The following is a 25826-nucleotide window of genomic DNA, read 5'->3' as shown; positions in this document are numbered from 1 at the left end:
TCGGCTCTAAGTTGAAAGCGCTGTACGGCCTATATGTTCTCTGAGTCTTTCTAAAAGCACTGGTGGCCTTTTGTTTTCAGGTTCCTGCACAGAAAGGAGTCAGTAAGTTTTATTTTTTCAGACAAAGGAGACTGAAAATAAAGGTGTGTTTTATTTTGGTGTCTGCGTTTTATTTTCGGCCCCTCCAGCAGCAGGCGATGCCAGAGGCAGTCTGTCACTACTTAGATCGGTTTGTTTACACACCGTGCTTTACCAAAGTATTTACACCCTTTGAATTTTTCAAAATTAGAATAGTGTGAAAAAGTTAAAATGTATTTTGCTGCTCATTTCAGGAAGTGAAGCTCATATTTGTGTAGATTCATTAGTGAAACACAACCTAATGCCTACAGATGACGCCGACCCAACATTCAGCGGCCCACAATATTACAGTAAAGTAAAAAAGCCATTCAAAAAGAGTACATCTAAAACTTGCAGGATAGTAGTTCCAGAGGAATGGACTTAGACAACCATGAGTGGATATCCCTTGAAAGTTGAGTGGAAGGAAAAAGTGTGGCTTGTGACGATTGTCAAGCAATATCTTTTCAGCGATTTGAGGGAGTTTCACAAGGAGTGGGCAGAGACTGATGTCAGAATATCAAGGGCCTCTATGGAGTAACGAAGCCTGATGGAAAAAAATACCCTGTTTTTAGTCGATTTCACACAATAGTCGACTTTTCTGAGACACCGAATTTTGTTTGTCATTAACGGTAAGCTATTATCTTTAAATTTGCGAGCAATAAAAGCTTGAAATTTTTTTTTTTTTTTTAAATGATATATTTTCAAATTTTCACTTTCTGAAATGAGGGACAAAAATACTGACCTTTTTTGTGATTTCCACATTTTTCTGAGCTTTAGTCGTAGACTCACATAAAGTGCATGTGTCAAATGTTATAATCCCTTCAATTAGCAGATTGGCACATCATTATTTTATCATGAGCAGCAGGTGCCAAGTCCCTCACAAATGGGATGTGAACTATTGTCTGGCTCATGCTGTTAAATTGCAAATGTGAAAGACTTCACTCATTAGAATCACAGCTGCGACTGGGGGTTGCTGAGATAAAGTGATTCCGGCGCTGGCAGGGGATTTATCGCAGAGGCATAATTCGAAGTAGGTGAGATTGCTTTTCTCTATGGGAAACTGTGCAACATGTGTTTTAGGAGATACAGGAAGAAATAAAATGCTAATATAAAATGCATTGTGGCTCTGAATGGCTGAAGGCAACGATATGCTGCTGTACAGCTGTTAAATTAAGCTAAGATTTATACTAAAATGTCAAACGCTGTGCAGTTTTTAGGGTAAAGATAAAATGTGACCTTCCATTATAGACAGTGTGTCTCTACTGTCAGCCTTTTTTCGCAGCTGTGCCAGCTAAAGCTGCTCTAATGGCTAAAATTAGACGATAACTCATGGCTCCAGTCTTTTTTTGTGATTTTTCACACAGTGAGGAAACGATTTCCTGGTCAGTGTGACATCCCTGCCAATCACCTCCTTTTCTTGTGACGAACAAAATAGGACCCCGTCCTGCTAAAGATAACAAAGCCTCAAAAGAAATCATTACAGAGGCGGCAAAAGAGTTGGCTGCATGTTTTAAAAAACACCTGAATGAGAAATAATTTGGTTCTGTTCAAGTCAGTTTTATTTACGCAGCACCAATTCACAACACACGTTGTTTCAAGGCACTTTCAATTCAACCCAAGCACACATTTCAATTGATGCTAGACATCAAACGGTACTTTCTATGTGGAAGTTAAAAAAATACAAATAAATTATCATAAATTTATACGAACGTAAGTATTTGTAAATTAATAATCATGTCATTAAGTTATTTTTATATCCAAAACTGGTTGAAATGATAATATTTTAGATGGATCATTGAGAAGAAACCTGTTTGTCTCTTTATGCTAACTAAACCACAGAGCAGGTCATTAGAAAGCAAAAATAACTATAATTTCTTTTCTTTTCTTTTTTAATTACAAGGTCTTCAGCTTATTTAATTTAGGTCAAATTCATTCTAAAAATCAGACAACAAAGTTACAAACATATAATTGCAGAGCGGCGCTTTAAGAGGTGGGGGGACAATAGAAAAATATTCCTCCACTCAGATCACTGCTAGCTGGCTAGAAAAACCTAATACTGAAGGAAAGCCCTAAGAAGTCATGTTTGCAGTTTGCAACAAGCTAGCGCCTGCAGCAAACATTATGTGTTGTGGAAAACTAACTTAGCATTTTTCTTAACAGAAGAAAATCTGCTAGATTTTCCTGCAGGAATTTCAGACTGGGTTGGTGGTTCCACCAAAGAACAGGGATTTCCCACCCCTCCAAAAAAAGGGTAAGTTTTTCTTTCAGCCTTAAAGATTTTCATTGTAATTAATAGAAAAATATGTGTAAAAGCAACAAGTATAATTTTCACATCACAAGTATATGCTACTTTGTGTTAGTAAGGGCATAATTAAAGGGGGAGAAAATTTGGAAATGTAGACAACACTGATTATAATAGTGTTGAATTTTATGTCTTTTGATATTGTTTTGAAATGCTTTTGCTTAAATGCTCTCTTACTTTCTATCATAATCAAAATTAACATTGTATCACCTGTAAAACTGCTTATCACACAAAACAATGGTTAATTAGCTCAAATTACGTAACGTTTGATATATTTTTCTTATTTTCATTGTTTATTATCCCTCCATTTGCCCACTTAATCCCCCACCAGCAGCCCGCACGTGCTGCGTGCTCGCCCCTGCTCCGCTCGTCTCGTGCGCGTCGCCATTGGTGTGGGATGATGTCATCCACAGCGGAGACAATAGAGCCCACCTCCCCCGTCAGTGTCTCCTCGCCACACGCGCACCGCGGCTCGGCGTGACACACGCTCGGACGTGACGCCAGCTGAGTGAGCCGAGCACTTCTGATGACATTCGCTGCCGTGTCGGTTCAGTCCAGAGCCCGACCGAGCCGAGCATCTGCCACTCAGACCGGGGCTCTTCTCTCGTTACGCTTCCATGCAGAGAAAAGTGTCACACATCTGGATCCGCACACTTAACCCACCGGCTCGTTCCTCTCGGGGTCCACGGCATGAGGCATGAGGATTTGTGACTCGGCTGCGCGTGAGTGATGAACACACGACGGGGACTCTTGATGTAAGTCATGTTTCATCTCAGTGATGTTAGTAACTCAAGCAGCAGCAGCAGGTTCTAACAAAGAGCCGCAGAACAACCTCCACCTGCGTGGCCCGATTATTTCCACTACAATAGCAACGTGTTGTTCAAGTCTGGCCGAAACGTGCAACAACACGCAGCGCGTTTTTGTTTAAAACCCAGTGCCACGAGAAGGTGGCATATAGAATAATTATTGGTTCTGTTTGGGTGAACAGTCCAGATTTAAGCAGGGTGAAGAAGTGAAGGGAACAGGCCTGCTGGCTCGGGCCCACATCAGCTTTATTTCTCATCATGGTAAAGGTTGGCAAAACCGCAAAGATGCGATAAAACATAGAGTGGGGGGAAGCGGGCAGTGCGCCACCTAGCCGCTGAACAGGAGTGAGTGTGTTTTTTCCATCACTGACCTGCAGAGTGGCCCTGAAAACAACAAGGTGGAGGAAGGAACAGGCAAGGTTTTAGAGCTGATTTACTCACCATCATTTGAGCATTTTGTTGTTGGTGTAAGCGGCATCTGTGAATGATTAATGGTTTAAAACAGAGGAGGCTCTTTACATTGAAGCTAATTAGTTTTTTGTTTTTTTTGAAGGACTGCTTAGGCAGAAACTAGTCTGCAGAAATTGTGACTGGTTATAAAACACACAAAAGCCAAGTTAAGCAAAAACAGAAAAAAAACACATAAATTCCTGTGAGGCGTTTATTGCACTGTATGTATTTTAGATGCCAGCACGAGTCTTTATTGTGACAGGGTCACGTCTATTGATCACCCCACAGAGAGTCATCACTCAGCAGCACAGCTTGGTGCTGCTTTCACACACCATAGACTTGACTCATTGCTTATATAAAACCACAGGAACCCTTGTTGGTGACAGAGAAATGTTTCGCTAATGTGCTTTGCTCATGAAATCTAAAGTTTTTGATGCTTGTGGGGATTAAAATAAAAAAAAAGAAAGATGCCACTCTGGCTTGAGGATGATCATTCACAATAAGACAGATACAGCCTTTCTCTACGAGCAGTTAGTACTTACTTCTAATTGCCCGGCTCTATGGTTCTGATCTGTGTGCTTAAATAGAGCCGTTTCACTATTTGCTGTGTGCATGGATAGTCCACTGTTCCACGTTGCTGTGGGAAAAAAAAAATCAATCACTATTTATCTCTGTATGTAGGCTATACGCTCAAATATTCTTGTCAGCATTGTGAACCAGAAGTAGATCCAAAATTATATGTATTTTATTTGTATTTTTCTGATAATAACCCTTAAAAATGTAACTATCTCACCTGACCAAACGTGAGGTCTGATGCTAAGTGCCGGCGTTGGCGAACAGCCACAAAGTCTTCACGCAGACCCTCATGACGTCACAGTGAAGCATGGCTCACTTAACCCTTTTCCGAGGTCTTAGAAGCTTTGACCTTTAACACCTGAAGGAATCTTTCCGTCAACCAGCCGAAGTGAAAGACTTGGAGCAAAACCAAAAATCCCATTTGGGGTGTTTGAGGGATAACATGTTCACGGAGGCGGAACGAGGCGAAATATGGAAGGACAACTTGAGAACACAATGTGTTTGGCTGAGGTTGGTGTTGGTGTGGACACATGAATAATCCGCGCAGAGGGGAGGGACGGCCTCAGGTAGGCTTGTTCTGAATGTGTCAGATCTAAATATAAATAGATTGTTTTGCAATATTAACTGGGCTTTTTTGTCATTTTTCTGGTTGACTTTTTTTTTTTTTTTTTTTTTACCAGAACTTCATGTATGATTTAGTCCTAAGTTATTAGGGGAGCTAAATGGTTAATGAGAAGACACAACATTTTGGTTCACCAACATTTTTTGCTGTCCCAGCATTTCATAAATCTCAAACTATGTCTTAAAGTCAACACTGGATTCAAGGTGTCGTCTAAATATGTTTCCCCAATTAACATCTGAAAATATTGAAGGTTCCAAAACAGCAATCTCATTTAAACGAAGCCACAGCTTAGCAACATTTATTCCCTTTAGTCTTCTTTGACAATTTGACATTGAGTATCATTTCTGTGCTTATGATCAGTCGGAGCTTAATATGTGGCTTATTTGGGTGTGTTAAACATGGAGGCAAAGTGAAATGGGATTATTTCTGAAGAAATCTCTGGAAATGTAGCTTCTAAATTGTCCAACACCCTGCAAGAAAATATTTCTGCCACAAAACAAATGCAAGATGTCCAAAACCAGAGATGAAAGTATTGAGCGACGTCGTTTTGCTCATGCAGCCCTGGGAGAAAGAACTGATTTCTATGTGAGTGTTAGCCGAGATAGAGGGCGCCACGCTTTAAGCACTCACCCTAATACGAGCGGATTATAAAACCTTTTTTGTCCAGACGACAGCCAGAAATGACAACTGGTGGTTCTATTGTCACATTTTAATATTGTGATCTTTTCATACCCCTACAAAAACCAATGTGGGTTTTTTTTTGTCAGCTTACTAATGTAATAAGAAAACAGGTGATGAAATAGCCTACCCAAACAAAACTCAACAAATTATCTTTTCACATAATCTGCAAGACAAACTCCTGACTGATCGATTCAAGGAAGTTTATTATGCACCTAAACTTTGGTTCTCTGGGGTCGCACCGTTCTCCAAAACGTATAGTCCTTAGAGTCACTTAACCCAAGTTTAGTGATAAAAGTAATTTTTTTCTGTGAGGCTGTCTGAGGTTGTGAGAGTTTTCCACTATTGTTGTTTTTGTTGCTTTTCCTTGAAGACCGTCTGGCGCTAATTCCAAAGGGGGAAAAGAAAGAGTCTGTTTTTAGCCACTTCAGCTCATAGATGTCACTGTTGGCTTTTTATGTTCAAGTCAAGCAGACTCCTGTCAAAAGGAATTGTCTCACATATTACATTTGGGTTATTTTCTAAGGCGGACCTGAACACTAAATGGTTTGGTGACTCTCTTTGCTCCAAAGGTTACTGTGTACCTGAAGAATGGAGAGGCTATATTTAAAGGCTAGTTGCCACGCTGCTTCAGATTAACCTAAGTGGAAATAATTACTCTCATACATCCCATAACCTGCCTCACAATCGTATTGTTTCCTATTATAGCTACTGTTGTTTAATTAGGAGTATCTGAGTAAAGGAGGGTTCAATTTAAACATGGAACATACTTTTTATTTGCCTCCTTTTTTGGTACTTCTACCTTGTGTCACCCTGTCACATAAAACATGATGGAGTTCTCATCTTTAACATAAAGTGCAAGAGGGGTTAATACTTCTGTGAGGCTCTGTCCAAGCCAGAACATTTTCCATTTGAGTTATTGCTAAGTCTGTCTGTATTTTGAGAAGCTTATTTAAAATATATTCAAAGCAGATTAAGGTTGGTTTTATCTTCACCTCTCAGAGGGCTCAAATCTCAGCCAATGACAAAACCTTCTTTTCAAGCGAACTCTCTTCAGAGATTTCTATTTTTGGAGGCTTTTTGTTCTAACTTTCTGAAAGATCACACTCCCGATTGCGTATTTTAATGCATTTCTCTTGAGCAGTTCAGTGGCTTATCACTGGCTTAGTTTAACATATTTCCCATAAACTTAATTGTAAACTTTCTTTCAAATATTGAAACCAAAACCCCCTTTTTTAAAAGAAAAACATCTCAGACGGGGATTCTGATGCTAGATGTCCATTCAGGTTTGTCCACATGGTAAACCTGTCAGGCTGAGAAGAGAAGAAGAAACTGCTGCATGTTTTCCATCGAGCTGTTTGCTGGTTTTCCTCTCCGCTCTGCAGCGTCAATCACTCTGCCTGCTGACTGCGGAAGTTAAGTGATGTAATTATTTTGACTTGCCCCCTTCTCGCCTGACGTGATGTGAGGTCTGACCAGACGGACGAGCGAATTTAGCGCATATCTGGAAAGGGCCTTTTAACTGTGAACGTGCAGTTGCGTCTGCTCCCCCCACCCCAGTTCATCCAAACGAATCTAAATCAAACGGCTCAGATCATTATGGGGGTGTATTATAATGCCAGTGTTAACGCGACGCTTTAATTTGGGAGACTGAGTCACGGCGGGCGGCGTGCTGAACTGAGTCACTTTGTTTATTTCGTGTGACATCATTAGATTTGTAACGTAAGCCTGAATAGAGTTTGAGTCCTTTTGTAAGTTTTCTTTTCCTTTTCATTCACTGCACTTGGTTGAACAATTCATCAGTCATTTCATTGGATTTGTGTGTTGATCTAACTCCTTATCCGTTTTCTTTTGTTTTGTTGTTTTAGTTGCGTCCCTGTGCTACGCTCTATAAACAACCAGCTATTTACTCCTTCATTGTTGATAATGACCGACCCGGCTAATGTTGTCATTTTCATTCCCTGTGTGTTTGTATGGAGTTGGAGTGTGTGTCTCCTCAGAACTACGCCCCACTGGGCCGCCGGAGGGATGTGACATCAGCATCAAGGCTCCCTCTGATCCCCTGCTGACTGTTTCCTCGTTGTTTTTAACAAATAGGCCCGACTCCAGACTTATTTGTATATTTAATTATCTCCTCTGATAATTGTGCATCCAAGTGCATTTTTTTTTCTTCCGTTTAGCTTGAACACGAGTGAATCTGTATTCTTCTACCTCCTTGTCCAGATGTGAACATCTAACGCTATTTCTCTTGCAAGCATTTTCTCATAGTGGATGTCTTCTTTGGTCCTGCTTTGTGGACTAATTGAGCAAACTGTGCTGCATGTCTCAGCATTTAATCTGTCCGATGGACCCAACATCTGCACACTCCTGTAAATGTAACTGCTGCATCAAAACAAATGGCGCAGCTTGCATGTATTTCCTTGATTAGCTCCCTGTAGTTAACTGAGCGGCCGAAACGGTTTGATGTCCTTTTCTTGTGTAGCCTTGTGCAAGGATTAGGAGAGCGGCTCAATTCAGTTTGGCTTATTTATGTAGATCCAGCTCACAGCAAATCTCAAAATAAGCAAGTTCAAATACAGAACCTTATTCAGTTCATGCTAATGCACTGCGCTCAGTCAGATTCAGATCCACTAGAATCTGAATCTAGTGTGTCAGATTCTAAACTCAGATAATCTTATTATCCTGGTTGCTTAAAAAACGTCTGAGGGAAACTGTAGCAATCCCTCCTTCTGAGCAGGCATGTGGAGGGGAATGTTTCACTTTTAACAAAGTTCAGCGTTGATCTGCCGTGACTGGCTGCTTCAGGAAAGGAAATAAAGGGTGAAAAACCACAGAGTGCAGTATGTCGATGGCAGTACTTTCTTTAATGTTTTTATTCTGGAAAGAGTCCTAGCTAAACACTGAAGTACTGGGTTACTTTCAAGAAGAATAAATCCTGAGTATACACAAAGATAATGGCAGCAAAATCTCCATTATTGGCTTTTATGGAGCTGTGGAGCTTCTTCCAGGTGAAGAGAAAATGACTTAGTCGTGACAACTTTATGTGGGGGAGAAACAAGGAAAGAGTACATTTTTTAATGGCATCAATTACTTTATCCTTAAAAGAGACTTAGCTCAACATGTAAAAACAGATCAGGTGTTTTTTTTTTTTTTGGGGGGGGGGGGGGGGGTTCTATTAGAGTCCAAATTTGGGAATATACAACATGTTTTGTCAATGGCATTTTCAGGATAGGGACAGAGATAAACACTGAAGAATGGCTTCTCTTTGTACTTCCTATAAGAAAATGAAAGGGAAGAATTACACAACCTTCTTTGGCAGCAATATTATCATTTTGAGTCTTTGTCCTGAAAAGACTCGCACATAAAGAAAGTATCTTCTTAGAAAGTTTATTTGACAAATAATAATCTGTGGTGCTCTGAGCCCGGTAGAAGACGTGGCGCTTGTAGCCGCCGTCAGAGAAGATTAGAGACGTTTTCCCCCCGCTGGTGGTGGAGAGGATGCTGAAGGGATGCTGAAGATTTCAACAGCTGAAGGGGTGGAGTTGTGTTGAATCTCGGCCGAGGAGCCGGTAGAGAGAGGACGGCAGAAACATCGAAGATGTTTGGAGGAGAAGACCGGCGCCGATTGTCTGGGAAGGAGGCGCATGATGAGATGAAGAGAATTTTCCAGTCTGGATTTTCTTTCATGAGGAAGAAAAAAGAAAGAAAGAAAGGAAACTGAAGGATAATAGCAGCAGTGCTTGTAAATAATACACGACTGGAGTGTAGAAGACGTACGGTTGTGACACTAATGTTTCCCAGATAGAAAATACATGAACGCAATAAATAATGAACTCACTGGATGCATTATTCATTTTGTCTAAAGCTTTAAATACTGCTGCTCACTGGGGACAGCCAATAGCTGCTACCGACCAGAGTTAATGGAGCATCAGCTGGTTCTGCTATGACCCAGAAGTTAGAATTATTTTAGCAGGAACCTATAATGGCAAAGAATTTAAATAAGAGCAAATATCTTTCTGTAGTATGTTGAAACAGCTTAATTTGTACCGTTTTCGATTTTTGTTTTACTAAAACAGATGGTACAAAAAGTTTGTACAAGTGTAGATATTTTTGGCATTATTACTAGCCTGTTGAACTGACGGATAGCTGACACAATTTACACATTCCTTTCGAATCAGCAGCCAGACTACTGCTCTGAGTTTTAAGTTGTGAATCGAATGTAAACAGAGCAACTATGTCGTGTCCCTATTTTGAGATTTGCAGCCTCAGTCAGCAACTATCAGGTTTCCAACAATGTGGACAGCAGTTGGTTTACATTTTAGGATGCAATATTTCCTGTCACAGCAGCAGCTCTACTGTAAACCGAGTCCACACCTCAACGGTTACATGAAAACAAACAGAACGGCCGTCTTATCGGCGTAAACAGCCGACACGGATGAAAACCCTCCACCTGCTGCGACAGTGTCTGCGCGTCCTTACAAGATTTTCAAGGGATGAATCTAAAATTTAGGCCTTGATATATCCATCCATCCATCCATCCATTGTCTATACACCCTTTGTCCCTAATGGGGTCGGGAGGGTTGCTGGTGCCAATCTCCAGCTGCGTCCCAGGCGAGAGGCGGGGTTCACCTGAACAGGTCGCCAGTCTGTCGCAGGGCAACACAGAAAACAGACAGGACACACAACCATTCACACACACACTCACACCTAGGGAGAATTTAGAGAAACTAATTAACCTGACAGTCATGTTTTTGGACTGTGGGAGGAAGCCGGAGAACCCGGAGAGAACCCACACATGCACAGGGAGAACATGCAAACTCCATGCAGAAAGACCCCGGGCCGGGAATCGAACCCAGGACCTTCTTGCTGCAAGGCAACAGCTCTACCAACTGCGCCACTGTGCAGCACCGCCTTAATATTTTTTAAATTATTTTTTAAAAAGCAAGTTGGCATTAAACACTTTAATTACAAGTCTCAAATTTTGTTTTTCTTTTGCCTTTCTCGCGGTACTTTTCGGTCTGGCAAAAGTTTGAATTGTGCGCAGACATCGTCATTGCGTTTTGTAAGTCGATGCAGTCGAGGTTACCACTAGCCGCTAATATACACTTGCTAGCCAGCTAACGTCTTCTATCGTGGGTAAGAACACATTTATCAGCAATAGGTTGGACAACATTCGTCGTCACCACTGGCTCTCTTCTGTTGATTAAAAGAAATGGCAATTAATCTCATCATCTTGAGTAAGAATCTGAAAATCTCTCATGGTTAATCTCACAAGGAGTACAATTTCTTCCTCCATAGTTTTTTATTCATAAACACACACACACACACACACACACACATGTTTGCGCAGCTATCTTTGTGGGGACTTACCCTAACCCTACCCTTCCATTCATTTCTACAGCCTAAACCTTACCCTTATCCTAACCCTAACCAAAACTCAATTCACACCTTAGTCCTAAATCTGACCCCTGACCCAAAGACAGCGTTTCCCCTTGTGGGGACCAGGCTTCGGTCCCCACAAGGAGCAGTTGGTTCTTACAACATAGTATATGTCAGGAAAATGGTCCCCACAAGTTATTAGAAACAAACGCGCTCACACACACACACACATGTATGTATAAGTCTCATAGAGACTTAAAAAGTCTCGAATTTGAGTTTTGCCAACTCAAATTTGAGACTTTGGAGGAAGGTCTTAAATTTGGAAGCCGATGCTGATCAATTTCATCTTGTTTCTCCGAGGTCGTCCTTTCTACTGTGTGGGCGTTTGGCTCTGTCATGTGCTTTTTGATGAAGAACCTACATAAAAAGTGGGGTGGGGAGTGGGAACGGAGAGCTCTTCATCAATCTTGTACATTCAAAGAACCATCTTGAATGCACCAAATACACCGCCTCTCCATTTGGAGCAGGACTGCTCACCCCAAACAGGCCAGGTGATGAAGACTGTAGAGCCTGCAGGAGAATCAGAGGCCTCTGTGGTCTCACTCTGCAAATACCAGGCTCTGTCATTATCAGATGATAAAGAAATATGTTTCTTTGTCATGTGATTTAAGTAAAGAGCTACAATACCCTCCATTAGTGTTCACACTTCTTAAACTTTTTCACATTTTCTCACGTTACAACCACAAAATGTATGTGAAAAAAAAAAACAAGAAAAAAAGAAATATTTAATTAATTGTGAAGTGGAAGGATTTGTTTTTCACTATTTTGTTTGCAACGTTTGTAGCAGCAACCATGCTTTTTATCAGCCTGGGCGCTGGCCTCCATGACAAACGGCAAACAAGACTTTTAATGACTTTTTCTTCTTGCCTTTGTTCCTAACTGGCTGGATTGATGGAGCTGCTTCTCTGATTAATGCTCTCCGTCCTTGGCCAGTCGTCTCAGTGAGATGATTAAAGTTTTAGAATCAAGCCTGCCTTTTTACTTTTCCACAACTTTCTCCTTGAGCATTCTGTTGTTTGTTCTAGAGGGGAAAATAACCTCTGAGTCCTTCACAGAAAAGCTGGATTTATCCTGAGGCTAAGTTACACACGTGTTTATTAATTAACCCGATGGTAACCAAAGATGAGAAGAAAATAGAATCCACCTCGCAATTTTGCAATACTTTGTGTTGATCTAATGGCCTCTATAAAGTAAAGTGAAGTTTTTGTGCTTTAAATAAGATACACACTGTTTGTAAACTCACCAAATCATTAAGTTTTTTTTTTAAATAATTTCTCTGAATTCAGACGTTAACACATTCAGGACGATCTGGAATAATATCAGTTGTATGGGTATGCATATTTTTGCAAAGCCTTATCTGCCTAAATACTGGAATTATGTGCACAACAGTGTTGGGTGTTTATGGGAGTGAAATCTTTTGAGAAAACATTGACATCTGCTCCGTCCTCCTCCTGGCTATTGGCTGCCTAAAATCTTCCCTCTGCTGGTGTGTTGTGAGCCGAGGGAGGCCATCATGAACTCCCCTGCAGACGCTTGGAGCTCTTACTTTGTAGGCCTGTGTGTTGCTTCCCATCTTCACGTGTCTTTCTATCTTTGTGAGTTTGAATTCCAAATCACTCCTCTTTCATGTGCTCCAGTTCAGACGGAGCTGAAGGGATTGCATAGTGTACCCTTCTTAAGCTTTTGCCGACCTAAGTGGACACATTCTGCAGTAGTTTTGCCACAAATATTCAGGTATCTTTATTTTAAGAGGATCTGATCGTGCCCTATGTTGTGATCCGCAGGTATAGCTTTATGCTTCATGTGATTTCTTTGGAAGACAAATAATGCCGTGAGTTTGCTGTCTGATGGCCCTGAGTCAGGAAGGCTTCGATTTGAGCCATTGAATTGATGGAAGAGGTTCTTTTTCAGCATTCTCACAGTCAGCACCCAGCCAGATTGTGCCTGCGCTCCTCCACTGTGCAGTAACACTCTGCTCGGCGTTGTGTGCTTCCTGTTATTTCTCTCTGTCTCTCTCTCTCTTTCTTGGCTGTCACCTCCGAGGCAATCTGCTGTTTGGCAGTTTAAACAGCTAACAAGTGGACCACAATGAAAAAACTGCCAAGAGAAAAGAACAAGTCAGTTCTTTGATCACGAGCGCAACAGTATATATATATATATATATATATATATATTTGTTAGACAAGCTTCAGACAGGCCCCTAAACTCTTTGTACTGTTTGGCTGTAAGTTTTAAGTGAAGCAGCTTCAGGCAGGATGTAAGCGCGCAGAGCAGCAGGACTTGGTAACTTATCAGCTTCTGTGACTAATTGGGATCAACCAACAGAAGTGCTTTCACATAAACCAGGCTAATTAAACACAGTTTTGATTAACCTCCTAAAATGACAGTTTTAGATCATTTTGGCCCTGAAGCATTTCGCCTTCGGGACCAGAGAAAACAAGGCAGAGAGATGACAGGATATGAAATGTTGTTCTAGCTCAGATTGGAAGATTTTTTCATCAGTTTTGAATTGAAAACCCTGAAGACACGGCGGCCGGTAGAAGAATGTGTGTAACGCTAAATGGAAATGATGCATTTATCTATTATTTTATTGCAATTAAAATGACAGCAATGCAAACAATAAACCTTCAAAGGAGTGGGTAGAGGTGTAAACCTATTAAAACCCAACCCTTCTCCAGCAACATCACAAAATCTCATCCTGTTATTGTATCAGTATACCTTCATTCTACTTTCAGGTTCTACTAATAATACTAATAATAGCTCTAATATTAACAACAAAGTAATCATAATGTTGAGGCTAACAATGCTTTGCAACAACACAAGAGAGTTTCTAATATTTAGTGTAAATCATTTCCTTATACACAAATTTTAATTGGTTCATGTTTGGACATTGATTTTGTTCCATGGTTTCACACCACAGACTGCAACACAAAAACTCCTTGTGGTTCTGATCTTACAAACTTTGAATTTGTCTTTCCCTCAGAAATTATAAAATCGTTCTTCTTTTGAGAACAATTTTAGATTTTTTTTCTGGTAATTGTTGATTTTGTGCTTTAAATAAGACACGCTTGTTTGTAAACTCCCCAAATCAGTAAGTTTTAATAATTTCTCTGAATTCAGACGTTGACACATTCAGGACGATCTGGAATAATATCAGTTGTTTGTATTGTATTTTCACGCCAGTACTCAACATTACAGTGTTGCGTATCGGCTGATTCCAATAATGACCCGATACGATATCAGCAAAAGTCATACACACTTTTATTACTTATTTTTTGGAGTGAAATGTTAGAAAAGACTTGATCAAGTAATATTACTCAAAAAAGAGAATAGTCAGCAATAGGTACGAGAACTGGCCTAATATAACGTGGAAGGAGTTGAGTGCTTCTATCAACATAATTATATCAAAGATTTTAGATGCATTTCAATATAATCTGGTACTTTTTTCTTTTCTTTTTTTGATTGATTGATTGATTGGTCTGATTTCTTATATGAAAATGATCTTGATATGCACAGCAGCCAAAGTTCTGCCAATGCCCTCCAGAAGTATTGACATCCTTGATGGAGATGGTTAAAAAAAAGCATTGACATAAATTTGAGTTTTGTTGCCCTCACACACCTCCCAGCGTGGATCTTTATCTGTTAATTTGAGTGAATCTACGCATTGAGATTCCTCAATAATCCATATCTAGAGAATCCAACTAAGTGTTCTTTTAGGTTGTAAATTTTTAACTCTCAAAGAATTTAAAACTGATCGAAAAGTATGACTTTTTACGTTATGTGTCTTATTTTAGAACGTCCGATTCAAGATTAGACCTATTAAGCAAATCAGGCAGAATGCTTGACCTAATCACGCTGTCAGACGAAATGGCAAATCAGATCTCTGTAATGGCTAGCGCTTGTGCTGCTGCCCCTGGCACTGGCTTTTGCTCATGCTTTTGCTCATTTTCCTGTATTTTTCCCAGTAAAATACTGCGTAAACATCAGCCAGCGACACTTCCACCGAGTATTTTTAACTTCTGTTTGGCCCAAGCTGTAACTGTGGTTGAGTGAAAATGCCAGTGGCCAGCCCGCTCTTTCTGTCACACACTCTGCTTGTGAGGGGAAAGTGATCAGAGTGATAGTGACTTCCACCGTGATAAAACTGGGTCAATGTAACCCCAACCCCCCTCCACTACAGGCAAGGCTGAAAGAGAGGGGTGGAAAAGAGATGAGGATGCCATCACCAGACTGCGCGAGGACTTAAACATGGAGACACTGGACCGCGGTTTGCTTTCCCGATGGGTTGGTAACTGTGTTGTGTTGGGGTTGAACTCCCGTCCCCACAATTGTTCTGACATGTTCCTTCCTCTCCCCATAGTCTGTGGTTTATGGTGCATCAGTATGATCTGTCCCTCTGTAAATTTATCTCTGCCCTCGTTTGTTACTGTCACCCAGGATCGTGCACTTCCAGGTCTTCCCAATGGTCTTCCATTCCCCAAAAGAGTCTTTTATTTTTTTTTTACTGGGATTGAGTTGAAATGAAAATTCACCCCATGGGAGGGAGGGACTGTGGGTTGGGTAAAGTTTGCTTAAGTCCATGCTGCTTAACTGAGAGTGACCAATCAACAAAACAATTGTTCGTTAGTGCAAATTTCTCCTCTTTTGGCAAAAATGCCTCTTCTGTGAAAACACGATTAACCCCTAAATGAGTCGTACATAACAGCAACACTGAAGGATTATATGTTGGTCTTGCAGTTTTTTAGATAAATAATTCAAAGTGACTTTGTCGTCACTTAACACAAATGACTCCACTTGTTCTTTGTTGTTCGACTTTGTAGTTTTCTTGTTATTTTTACCACCAACCTCATGTGGAGGCTTTATGCGCACGTCCAATTTTTCAAGTTTAGCACCACTTAAAAACTGCATTTTGGGCTGTTTCTAGGGTTTCTGTGGGGAAGAAAACATTTCTGGAAAAGGCTTTGTGTAGACATGAGTATCTTTAAAACTGGCAACCAGTTTTAAGAAAGAAATGTTCCCGTGTGGATAGAGCCCGAATCAGATAACTTTAGACCGTCAACATGCTGCTGAACGTGTTCCGCCCATTTCTAAGTGTCAAACTAACCATCCAAGTAGTTTCAGTGAAACGTTCGAGGTCCATTAACATGCACTATTTATGGGGGGGAAGATACACATTACACATGTAGCTTACTAGCAAAACTGAAAATATAGGTGGAGTAGAATGTGCTCGTATTTACTCTACTTGAATCAAGCAATAAAGACTGAATGCTTTAACACAACCTTAAATGTAATAGTTAAGTTTGTCTTCCTTGAGAAAACCTCTGATCCTTTTCAGCCAACACAAACGTGAACTTGATGCTAAGTTTAGCGTGCTAACATCATCCTCGCTGACCAGTGCTGCCACCCACAGAGCCGTGTTGCTGGAGGAAATTAAGGCACTTCGTCAAGCAAAGATGGAGATTATAATTACCAGTGTATGTATCAAGGGGGTGGATTTTCATTTTAATGGCAGTAATATTTCATCCTAATGTCTTACAGCAGCCTTATGACTGCACTGCGAAAATGTTAATATCAAACTAATGTAACAAGTATTACAACTTGCTATACGTAGCATTAATCACAGAAGCAATCGTGTTTATTTTGCACAAGTGCTTGCATAGGAGAAACACTCGGATAATATTTTCTTGCTATAAAGTGAAATGAAAAATTACTCCTTAACTGCACTGTGTTGTTGTGTATGTGGGTTCCCCGTTTATACCGCGGCATGGACAAATGCTTGTTTCTGGCAGGCCCAAAGAAATTAGCTGGTTTGTTCTGTTTGTAGCAAAGGCTGGCTGAACAAATACGATAAATAGAGGCTGGAAGTTTTTCATTTCAGATGATCACAAGACTCTCCAGCACTCAAGCAGCCCCTGAAGAAAAGAAATGCTCTAAGCTACTAGACATGAGTCACTTTCTTGTTTTCCTTTCACAATGCAGACCAGAAACAACAAATGCAAATAGATTTTTGTTTTGTTTTTATTTGCTTCAAGTTACACAAGCTGACAAGCTGTAGCTTGTCCTTATTTTGTAATTATTCATCCATAGCAAAACGTTTGGTTAAACATCTCAAGACAGGCATTTTGACATATTTTTCAGATTTAACATGAAAGGTTCTCCAATGCTCGGTGGTTCTCAACAGTGTTTGCATTACCAGGTTTTTGTGGCATCAAAACAGAAAATTGTAATAAATGATACATAAAAGAATTTTTTTTTTCTTTACTGAAAGTCAAATACATTTTCTTGAACTATAAAATAAAATGGGAGGATAAAATAAGAAGTGTGCACAACCATAGACAAAAGCTTTGTTGGACCTTTTGATTTAATTTCAGTCTTACTCAAAATGAGTTTTTCCAATCACCCCATATCTGGTCTGCACAATATTTGCCAACTCTGCCTCACAAATCAGATTAGGATTAGAATCAGATTGTGAGGCCATCACAACACCCTGACTCACAGCTTTCTTCAGGTGACCCCTACATATTTAGTAAGATTTCATTGAACCATCCCCCTGTGAAGCCATTCTTTGGTTGATTTGGATCTATTATTGGGCTTTTTACGTCTGAAATGTACAGAACAAATGTTGCATTGTGTGTGGAAAAAGTTTAGCATCACAAAAACCTGTTTGTTTGTTATTTTTTACATTTTTGAAAGCCACTGCATTGTAGTGCTTTAGGCATTTTTTCCATGAGCCATGACTTGGCTCATTATTTCAAATGAGTGCGTCTTGTTAAGAATGAGGACCCCTCAGAGGGGATGAAGGTTGTTGCAGCTCATTTATCACAGCTTTTGGGATTTAGCTGTTAAGAACCCATCAGGATTAGCTGGGATTATGCATTGCCAACAGCAATCAGGTTAGCACCTTCAGATATGACAAGGGGAACAATTTAAACTGTAATTACAGACAAGCATCATTGTCCATGGTATAAGCAGGACCAGACTGGGAGCTGCATGTTTGAATGGATACATGAACTGTAATATCCATCCCAGTCAAACATGCACTTGAAATGAACCTGTTTTTGTTGGGAGGTTTCTCCTTTTGTTGATGCAAATGTGAATTTCTGCAAGGTCAAAGCTAAAGTTTAACATCAGAGGTTGCTCATTTTAACAGTTATGTGTTGTTTTGCAAACAAACTGAAAGTGACTTGCAAATGCAAAACGTATGAATTTGCTGTGAATATGTGTCACCAATTTTAAGAGTTAACAGTGCCTTGCAAAATGTCCTTAAGGTCTTTCACATTTTGTCACATTACAACCACAAACAATATGTATTGTACTTGATGTCACAGGCCAACACAGTGTGGATAATTGTGAAGTGGAACAAGAATGAAACATGATTTTTTTTTTCTTTTTGTAGGGTCATGATTTTTATTTTCCACCTTCTACTTTGATACTCCAAAAGTTCAGCTTGTGTCATTTAATCAATAATATGACTTCAGCTAATGGTTTAGATCAAATCATATTAATTCCTTATAATGACCTAGTCAAAGTCTAGGCCTGTATCAACCAAGAATGTTTGGCAAGATTTCTTTCTGTTCACAAGTGATGAAAGCTTGACTTACTTTATAAAGACGAATGGGGGCAAAAAAAACCCCTTGGTTTCTAGATTTGTAATATTACTTTCCCACCACTTCAAATTTTTTTCACAGGTTTGTGTTGGTCTTTTTCATAAAATCCATTTAAAATACAACGTTTGTGGTTATAGCATTTTAAAATTTTAGACGATTTTAAGGGCATTTATTAGATTTCGGAGTCACATATATTATTTAATTTATTAAATAACTCCACATTTTAAGATATAAAAATGTATGACAGCAGATTTTGGGGCTTTGCTACAACTAGTGAAATGTAAAGTACTTTTGCAATAATTCCAATATACCCCTGACTAATTTGATTCTGTCTGTCTTCTCTCTCTTTGGTCAGCTTTGCATAAACCCAGATGCCTCCCCTCCCTCTTGACGAGCGCATAGTGGTCATTCAGCGCCCCAAAAACGTGTGTGAGGCTTCCCCACAAACCATCCCACAGCATTCCTCTCAAATATCAACCTCTACCAATGGACGGGTTCCCCAGCCTTCGCATCTCCACGCCTCTCATCCCCATTTTTACTCACCAACGTGTAAATCTGTGAGTGTGGAATGCAAGCGCAGGTCATCCCGGGTGCAGAGATTCAAATGCGACCAGCCGGTCATCCCAGCAGATGTCCTCCACATCCCAAGCCACTGCCATAGCAATGGCACAGTAACACTAGCCCCACGGCTTCCCTCCCACACACATACTATTGATATCAAGGTATCGGTGGACAAAAGGAGATGGGGAGAATTAAGTAACTCATTAGGGCGCACTGGAAGTGTAAAAGGTAGCAGAGGGAAATGCGTCTCTTCCCAGTTTGATCAAGGACAATGTGAGAGAAAAACCGGAAGCTTTGGGAGGCCCTGTGGATTTGAGCATAAGCCACAACAAGTCCGTCAGTTGTCGTCGTCCCCTGGAGGGATCCTCCAGTTTGTCCCTGCTCAGGCAAATCAGCATACATTCAGGGGTGAAAAGGAGAAAGAAAACTCCAGCTTTCATTACAGAGGTGACCAGGAATTTTCCTCTTTGGGTCACAGGAAAAGTTCCAAGCTGGGAACTGTTCATCAAAGCCATAATAGCCACAGTCTGCCCTACCACCACCACTCTGTTCCTGTTCCCCATGCCGCCATCCTAAACTCCACCTATCCTTCGTCTCCCCCATCCCAAACCGCTCATGTCCCAGTCTCCTTTCAGCAGCTTAACCAACCTCACCCTCCTCGCACAAGGGATCACCGCCCTCACATTCTTCACGGTCTTCCGCTGTCCCCTTGCTCCTCCCGTGTCGGAGGGTTCCCTAGTCCAGACCACACTTGTACCATTGACTGTGCGCATCCATTCAACTGTGGCTGCTGGAGGTTGGTAAGATGCACAGGATGTAAAGGAGACTCTTCCAGTTACCAAGGAGGTGGAGGAAGCACTTCTACCTCATTTTCCTGTGGCCACAATGTTGGCCCAGTGAAGAGAGGAAGTAAAGACATGGGCCTGAAGAATCTGGGTGGCTGTCTCTCCACAGCTTCCACATCAAACACTTCCTCATCCAACAGCACTGCTTCTGATTGTCGAGCAGCTCTGTTCAAACCTCTACCTTGTGCCTCCTGCGGCGGAGAGGCTGGAAACTTTGAGAGTCCTGCTATCCTTCGGAAGAAGCTAGTAGGAGGATGCCTTCCCTGTACTTCTCTGTCGTCTTCAACCCCTTTGCGGGCGATCCAAAGCTGTGTGTCTGGTTGCAACAACAAAGCATCTCAGACTGGCAGCTCTTCCTGCAGCTACTGCAGCAGCGACCCGATAGTGGTGACGTTCAACCCTCGCCGGGGAAAACCTCCTGGAAGAGGCTTAGGACCAACTCACCCAATGGCTATGCTACAAGCTGACGATGATGACTTCAGCATGCGCACCATCTGGCCTGAGGAACTGGCCAAGAAAATGACCCATTCTAAAGCCCAAAAGAACAACTATGCTGGGATGGGTGTTGGGAAAAGCTGTTCTAGCCAGACCCAGAATGGCAGTAACGGACCCGGCCTTGCTCTCTTGGACTGTCAGAATCTTCAGGAATACGCTCAGACTAATTTCACAGACCATGCTGGCCGACGACGGCTTCAGCAAGGCAAAATGGCTGCCCTTGGTTTTGTAGGCAGCAGGTTGGGCTCTAGCTACGATGATGGCCGTAACTCGTTGAAGAGGCTCTTGAATAAAGCAGAAGATGTTGGAATGAGCGACAGTCCTGAGCATGGCCAGGTGTATCCACGATCACCCTCTCCCCGCTCTGCGTCTCCGCCATCACCTGTGTCCTTTTCCCCTCCTCCTTCGGCCCCCAGCACACTCATCAAACCCAAACCCTGGCAGAGAGAAAGGGAGGGAGGACACTCTCTGCCGTCGGCTCAGTCCCTTCACCTGGCCCTGAACTCCCTTAACAGAGAGCAAGATGAGGAGAACAACCGAAGTAAGACTAAGTTACAGTCCAGCCGAGTAGAGCAGGTCATGTCTGTTTATTAATGCTGAAAGTACACACACAAAAATCTGGTAGTCTGAAGTCTAAACGCTAACCCTACATTAAGGATGTTTTTGCAATATTTATAATTGAAACTATAAATAATGTCTTGTCATGTGTCCTGACAGATACATTTGAGAGCATTCAAACAAATTTCAAAAGAGCTACATTATGTTCATGTTGCTAGCACAAAATTACACCCAACAATGAATGTCCAGCATGACGTTCTTTTTTTTTTAGCAGTGACCAGAAGTCAATATCCTTTTGTGTGAATTTGAGTCTTATGGCCACTCTCGAAATGCCAACGCATGTCCACACTTTCCTTGTTGTTCCCCAGTGAGGCTGTCTTTGCCACTCTCCTCATCGTTGCCTGCTTCCCTGTCCGATGAAACTGTGATGACTCCCGATGCGGAGAACGCCGTCATCAGCCCTATCCTGCCCTTCCTGTTCCTGGGGAACGAGAGAGACGCCCAGGACCTGGACCTGCTGCTACGCCTCAACATTGGCTATGTGGTAAATGTGACCACACACCTGCCCCTCTACCACACCAACGTGGGACTGCGCTACAAAAGACTCCCAGCCACTGACAACAGCAAGCAAAACCTTCGCCAGTACTTTGAGGAGGTTTTTGAGTTTATTGGTGAGAATTCAGCTTCTATTAACTTAATGTCTTGTTTTGCGTGTCTGTGGTGTAAGTGTTGTGTATTGGATTGGGGAATTAGCTTATTTGCAGGTCTGCTACAGTTTTCAGCATCCAGTTAAGTAAAAGTAAACTAGGAACTAGAAAATTTTGACTCTCGTTGTAGTTGGTTAGGGTTAAAGAAATGACCATTTCTGTTTTCAGAGCTTTCCCTTTTTCTATAATAATGGTTTCTACATTTCCATTATAGTACTGATTTCAACAATTAACAGGGAACATCTCTGGTGATCCCACACATGCTGGACACAAACTGTAAAGACTTTTACCTTCAAGTCATTTTAACACAGTCCCCAGAACAATACCTGGCTATAATGAAATGTTGTGATGTCATTATCATGACATCATCATCTGAGCTCTCTCAAAGGACTTAAAGGCATACAAGTCTTAGTATGTGTTAATTTCTGACTTTAATAAAAAGACAAAGAAAGTCTTTAATTATTGTCTTTTCTCATGTTCTAGAATTTAGAAATCTGAAATAATTTGATTATCTTTGGATCTTCTTCTTTCAACCACAGATGTGATGCTGCACAGTGACAAGTCCAGGAGAATATTTTATTATTATTATTATTATTATCAATACAGCCTCAGATCAGTGTAGGAACAGTGTGAATTAAGATTTTAGCGTTGTACATCTAGTAGCGTTTTAAAACCTTGGTATAACTTTATAAAGGTAAGTGGCCAATCGCTATCAGGGGTTTTGTTCTGTAATGGTGAGGTTTTGGTTCGGGTGCTGCACTTATTAATATGTGGATATTTTTACATTTTCTCATTTAGGAAAAAAGATCAAAATTTGATTTTGCCCATAAAGCAATTTGAAATGCAGCTTGAAAGAACCTTATTGTCTGGATGCAGCGCAATAAAAACAACAAAATACTGTAAGTTTGATTACAGTTTTACACAACCACAATATGTAAAACTGGGCCTATGACTAATTTCATGTGAATATAATCAGCTCAGTCAATCAACTAATTAATCTTTTATTTTTATTAAATAGTTCTTCACATATGCATAACATTAGTTATCAGAGTGCTTTAAAAAGCAGCTTAAAATAAAGGTAGATAAAAGAAAGCAGTAAATTAATTTAGTAGACAGAACTCCAGTGACAGTTTTGTCGCCAGATGAAATCAGTTTTGTTTTTTTGTTTGAGGATGTTACATGTTAACAAAAGTTACATGTAACTTTTGTTAACATGTACTTTTAAATAAGACCAGATTATTTAATTATGGTCTTAATGGTAAATAAAACTGTAAATCATCTGCATAACAAGGAAATTTAACATTGTGCTGGGTTATGATTGATCCAAGTGTCAACGTGTGTAAGGGAAAAAAAGCAGCGGTTCTAACATAGAACCTTGTGGCACTCCACGGAAAAGAGAAGAAGATAAAGAGGGGGAAAGAATGAGCATGACAGCAAATATTTTCTAAATCAGGTGAGAGGTAAACCACTTCAAGACCGTGCCATGGATACCAACATAGTCATGTAGGCGAGACGAGAGTAAAGCAAAGGCTGCTGTAGGGTCCAGCTGATCTATCTTTACAAATCCTGGAGGCGCCCAGACAAAGAACTGCGCATGTTTGTGGTTTCACACACCAAAATACACCACTTATAAGCAAAGAGATGTAGTATTTCTATTTTAATGTCAAAATTACAGTGAAAAAAGTCACGTTCCACATACTAAAGCAAACATTGACTAAGTTATTGTTCTCTTCCCCCAGAGGAGGCATATCAGAGTGGACAGGGTGTGTTGGTTCACTGCCAGGCAGGTGTGTCCCGTTCTGCAACAATCGTCATCGCCTACCTTATGAAGCACACCCTCATGACGATGACGGACGCCTACAAGTACGTCCGGAGCCGTCGGCCCGTGGTTTCGCCCAACCTGAACTTCATGGGTCAGCTCTTGGAGTTTGAGAGGGACCTCAACTCCGGGGTGACTCCTCGGATCTTGATGCCTAAACTAAATGGTGTGGAGACGCAGGTTTGAAGGGAGGAGTCAAGGGTCAGGACTGGATAGCATTAAACGGGCATTAAAAAGAGAAAGAGTGCAGCACGTTTTTAGAGCGACAGGTCGAGAGAGAATACCAGAGAATCTTGGTGGGTTTGGCAAATAGTGCACTTTCAATACTGTGAAACATGAGACAGAGGACTGAAGGGTTCATTTGTTTGTTAGACAATTTGATCCCCATCCAGCATACTGTTTATAAGATTACGTGCCAATATTTTGTACAGCTCTGACATAATTCAGATATCGTTTTTTAAAATCTAATACCTCTTCCTTTTTGTTCCTGTTTACAGTCAACGTTCATGCAGGAAGAGCGACTTTCCTGCCCGAAATCATAAATGCATGCAGAACCTGAATGCAACATGGAAAGGGTTCACTGTTAATCATTCTTCTAGAACAGCTCTTTACTACTTTCCACCACATGTAGCAGCGCAATGCACTTTACTGTCCATTCATTTGTTATCAGAACGAGGAGATAGGAGCTCAATTACTCTCTTTAAATCATTAACTTTGCTTTCATTTAAACAGTTTCTTTTTCTTTTAGTTTAAACTGTGGAACATTGAGGTTTGGACCTAGAAAGGAAAGGGTTTTTTTTGTTTTGTTTTTTTTGCCATTTCAGAGGTTAAATCTTGCAAACTCGAGTTTAAATGGTGCATTAACATGCAATGTCAATGCAAACATTTAGAAATGTAGGTTTTACAATTGTATAAATGCATTTATGCTGCTACAACAGCATTTCCTAGCAAACACCTGAGTTGATGGTTGGGTTGATGGCATGGGTTCCTGCTGTTGCAATGTTCTTTTAAATCTTCTCAAAGTGTGAAAACTGATTTTTAATTATTTTTTTTTTCCTATATTATGTTGTATTTCTGTGTTTCCTGCCTAGTTTAATATGTAGCACGAAATAGACCTGCAGTCTTTTCTAGAAATCAACAGAACACATGGGTGACATTAAGGTCCTAAAATTGTTTCTGCATTTTTTTTTTCAAATCTGCCCCGCTGCAGTTTGTGATATCCCATTCACTCGCTCATTTGAAGTAGCGCAGTGTTGTTGAAGATGTTTAAAAAGTCTTCAGATCCATTTGTTGTTATTGCAGTAGCATAGTTCCACACCGAAACATTTGGAAAAACCCATCCTTTAATTTGAACACATTTATTTTAACGGAGGGGGAGGAAGGTTTAGGAGACTTTAACATCAATTCTTTCAGCGTTAATGGCCCTCCAGTACAACTGGTGCCGATTTATTATTTTTTTCTTCGTTAATTATTTCTGATGGAAGCGTGGCACTTCTGTTGTTAAAAATAAAGCTCAAGTGAAGTTTAGCAATCCCAACATTTTAGTGTTTTTCCCAGTACATGTCCCAAACAACCTGCTTGCATCCAGATGATGATGAAATCATTACTGATTCCTAATTAGGAGATCCAAGAAAAATGAAAGAACTACTTACAAAATGCTACAAGTCACATTTATGCTAAACGTGTCCTTAGAGGCACTAATAACTGTTTTAACACCAATTATTTCTTAACATGTGACTAAACAACTATATTCACAATATACATTTTTTGATTGTTAGAAATTACTACTGTAATAAAAGCTGAATGTTTTGAGCTTTTTTACGTGGCAGTAGATGTGGATGCCGATGCATTTTAAGTTATTTTCAGTCTTCAAGCCACAAATCTTCAAATTGCTTTCACACCATTAACCATCACCAGTCCCAATGTTATTACTACTGAGCTCGACTCGTGTGGCTTACTGAACCTTCTCCATTACTATGCATTATGTTGATAACAAGGAGTTTGGTTTGAAAATGTTTCATGATTCACTGTGAACTATTTTCCAGAGTGGTTCAGACTCCGCGAGAGAGAATATAATCGGTTACAGGAGAATTACGTTCAACTTAATTAGCTCACTGTCACTCAAGAAAAAAACAAACAAACTGGTCATTCGACAAGTAGATGATGAATTGAAGTGCTGTAGTTCCAACGGATCTTCAGCTAGAAGAACTTAAAACATTATATTTAACTGGATGTAATGTCTTT

At 40.6% G+C, this 25826-nt stretch overlaps 1 protein-coding gene across 10 annotated transcripts; it reads left to right on the top strand.

The window, feature by feature from the left end:
* Positions 1–1021: 1021 nt before the first annotated feature.
* On the top strand, positions 1022–25597 carry si:dkey-175m17.7 (dual specificity protein phosphatase 10). Of its 10 annotated transcripts, none has more exons than XM_044139643.1 (7): positions 1022–1147; positions 2278–2368; positions 2751–3174; positions 18953–21039; positions 21425–21727; positions 23503–23748; positions 24080–25597. In XM_044139643.1, exons 4-7 carry the CDS (start codon positions 18969–18971, stop codon positions 24139–24141), a joined length of 2682 nt encoding a protein of 893 aa, XP_043995578.1. In that variant the 5' UTR covers positions 1022–1147; positions 2278–2368; positions 2751–3174; positions 18953–18968; the 3' UTR covers positions 24142–25597. The 10 variants fall into 10 exon arrangements, 9 of the variants coding, with proteins under 9 accessions (XP_043995578.1, XP_043995585.1, XP_043995587.1 ...); XR_006372864.1 differs by lacking the exon at positions 24080–25597 and adding an exon at positions 22562–22662 and having other exon boundaries at positions 1034–1151; positions 23503–23590; XM_044139646.1 differs by having other exon boundaries at positions 1034–1147; positions 2293–2368.
* Positions 25598–25826: the final 229 nt, after the last annotated feature.

This window comes from Gambusia affinis, linkage group LG15, assembly GCF_019740435.1.
Source record: "Gambusia affinis linkage group LG15, SWU_Gaff_1.0, whole genome shotgun sequence".
Taxonomy (NCBI): Eukaryota; Metazoa; Chordata; class Actinopteri; order Cyprinodontiformes; family Poeciliidae; genus Gambusia; species Gambusia affinis.
This window is presented reverse-complemented; position numbering and strand designations above follow the sequence as displayed.

Bases quoted from the DNA above. Each gene is read 5' to 3' on its own strand.
- si:dkey-175m17.7 (XM_044139643.1), top strand. From the start codon at position 18,969: ATGCCTCCCCTCCCTCTTGACGAGCGCATAGTGGTCATTCAGCGCCCC. The intron at 21,040-21,424 runs GTAAGACTAAGT...GTTGTTCCCCAG, and splicing joins AGATGAGGAGAACAACCGAA to TGAGGCTGTCTTTGCCACTC. The intron at 21,728-23,502 runs GTGAGAATTCAG...CTCTTCCCCCAG, and splicing joins GGAGGTTTTTGAGTTTATTG to AGGAGGCATATCAGAGTGGA.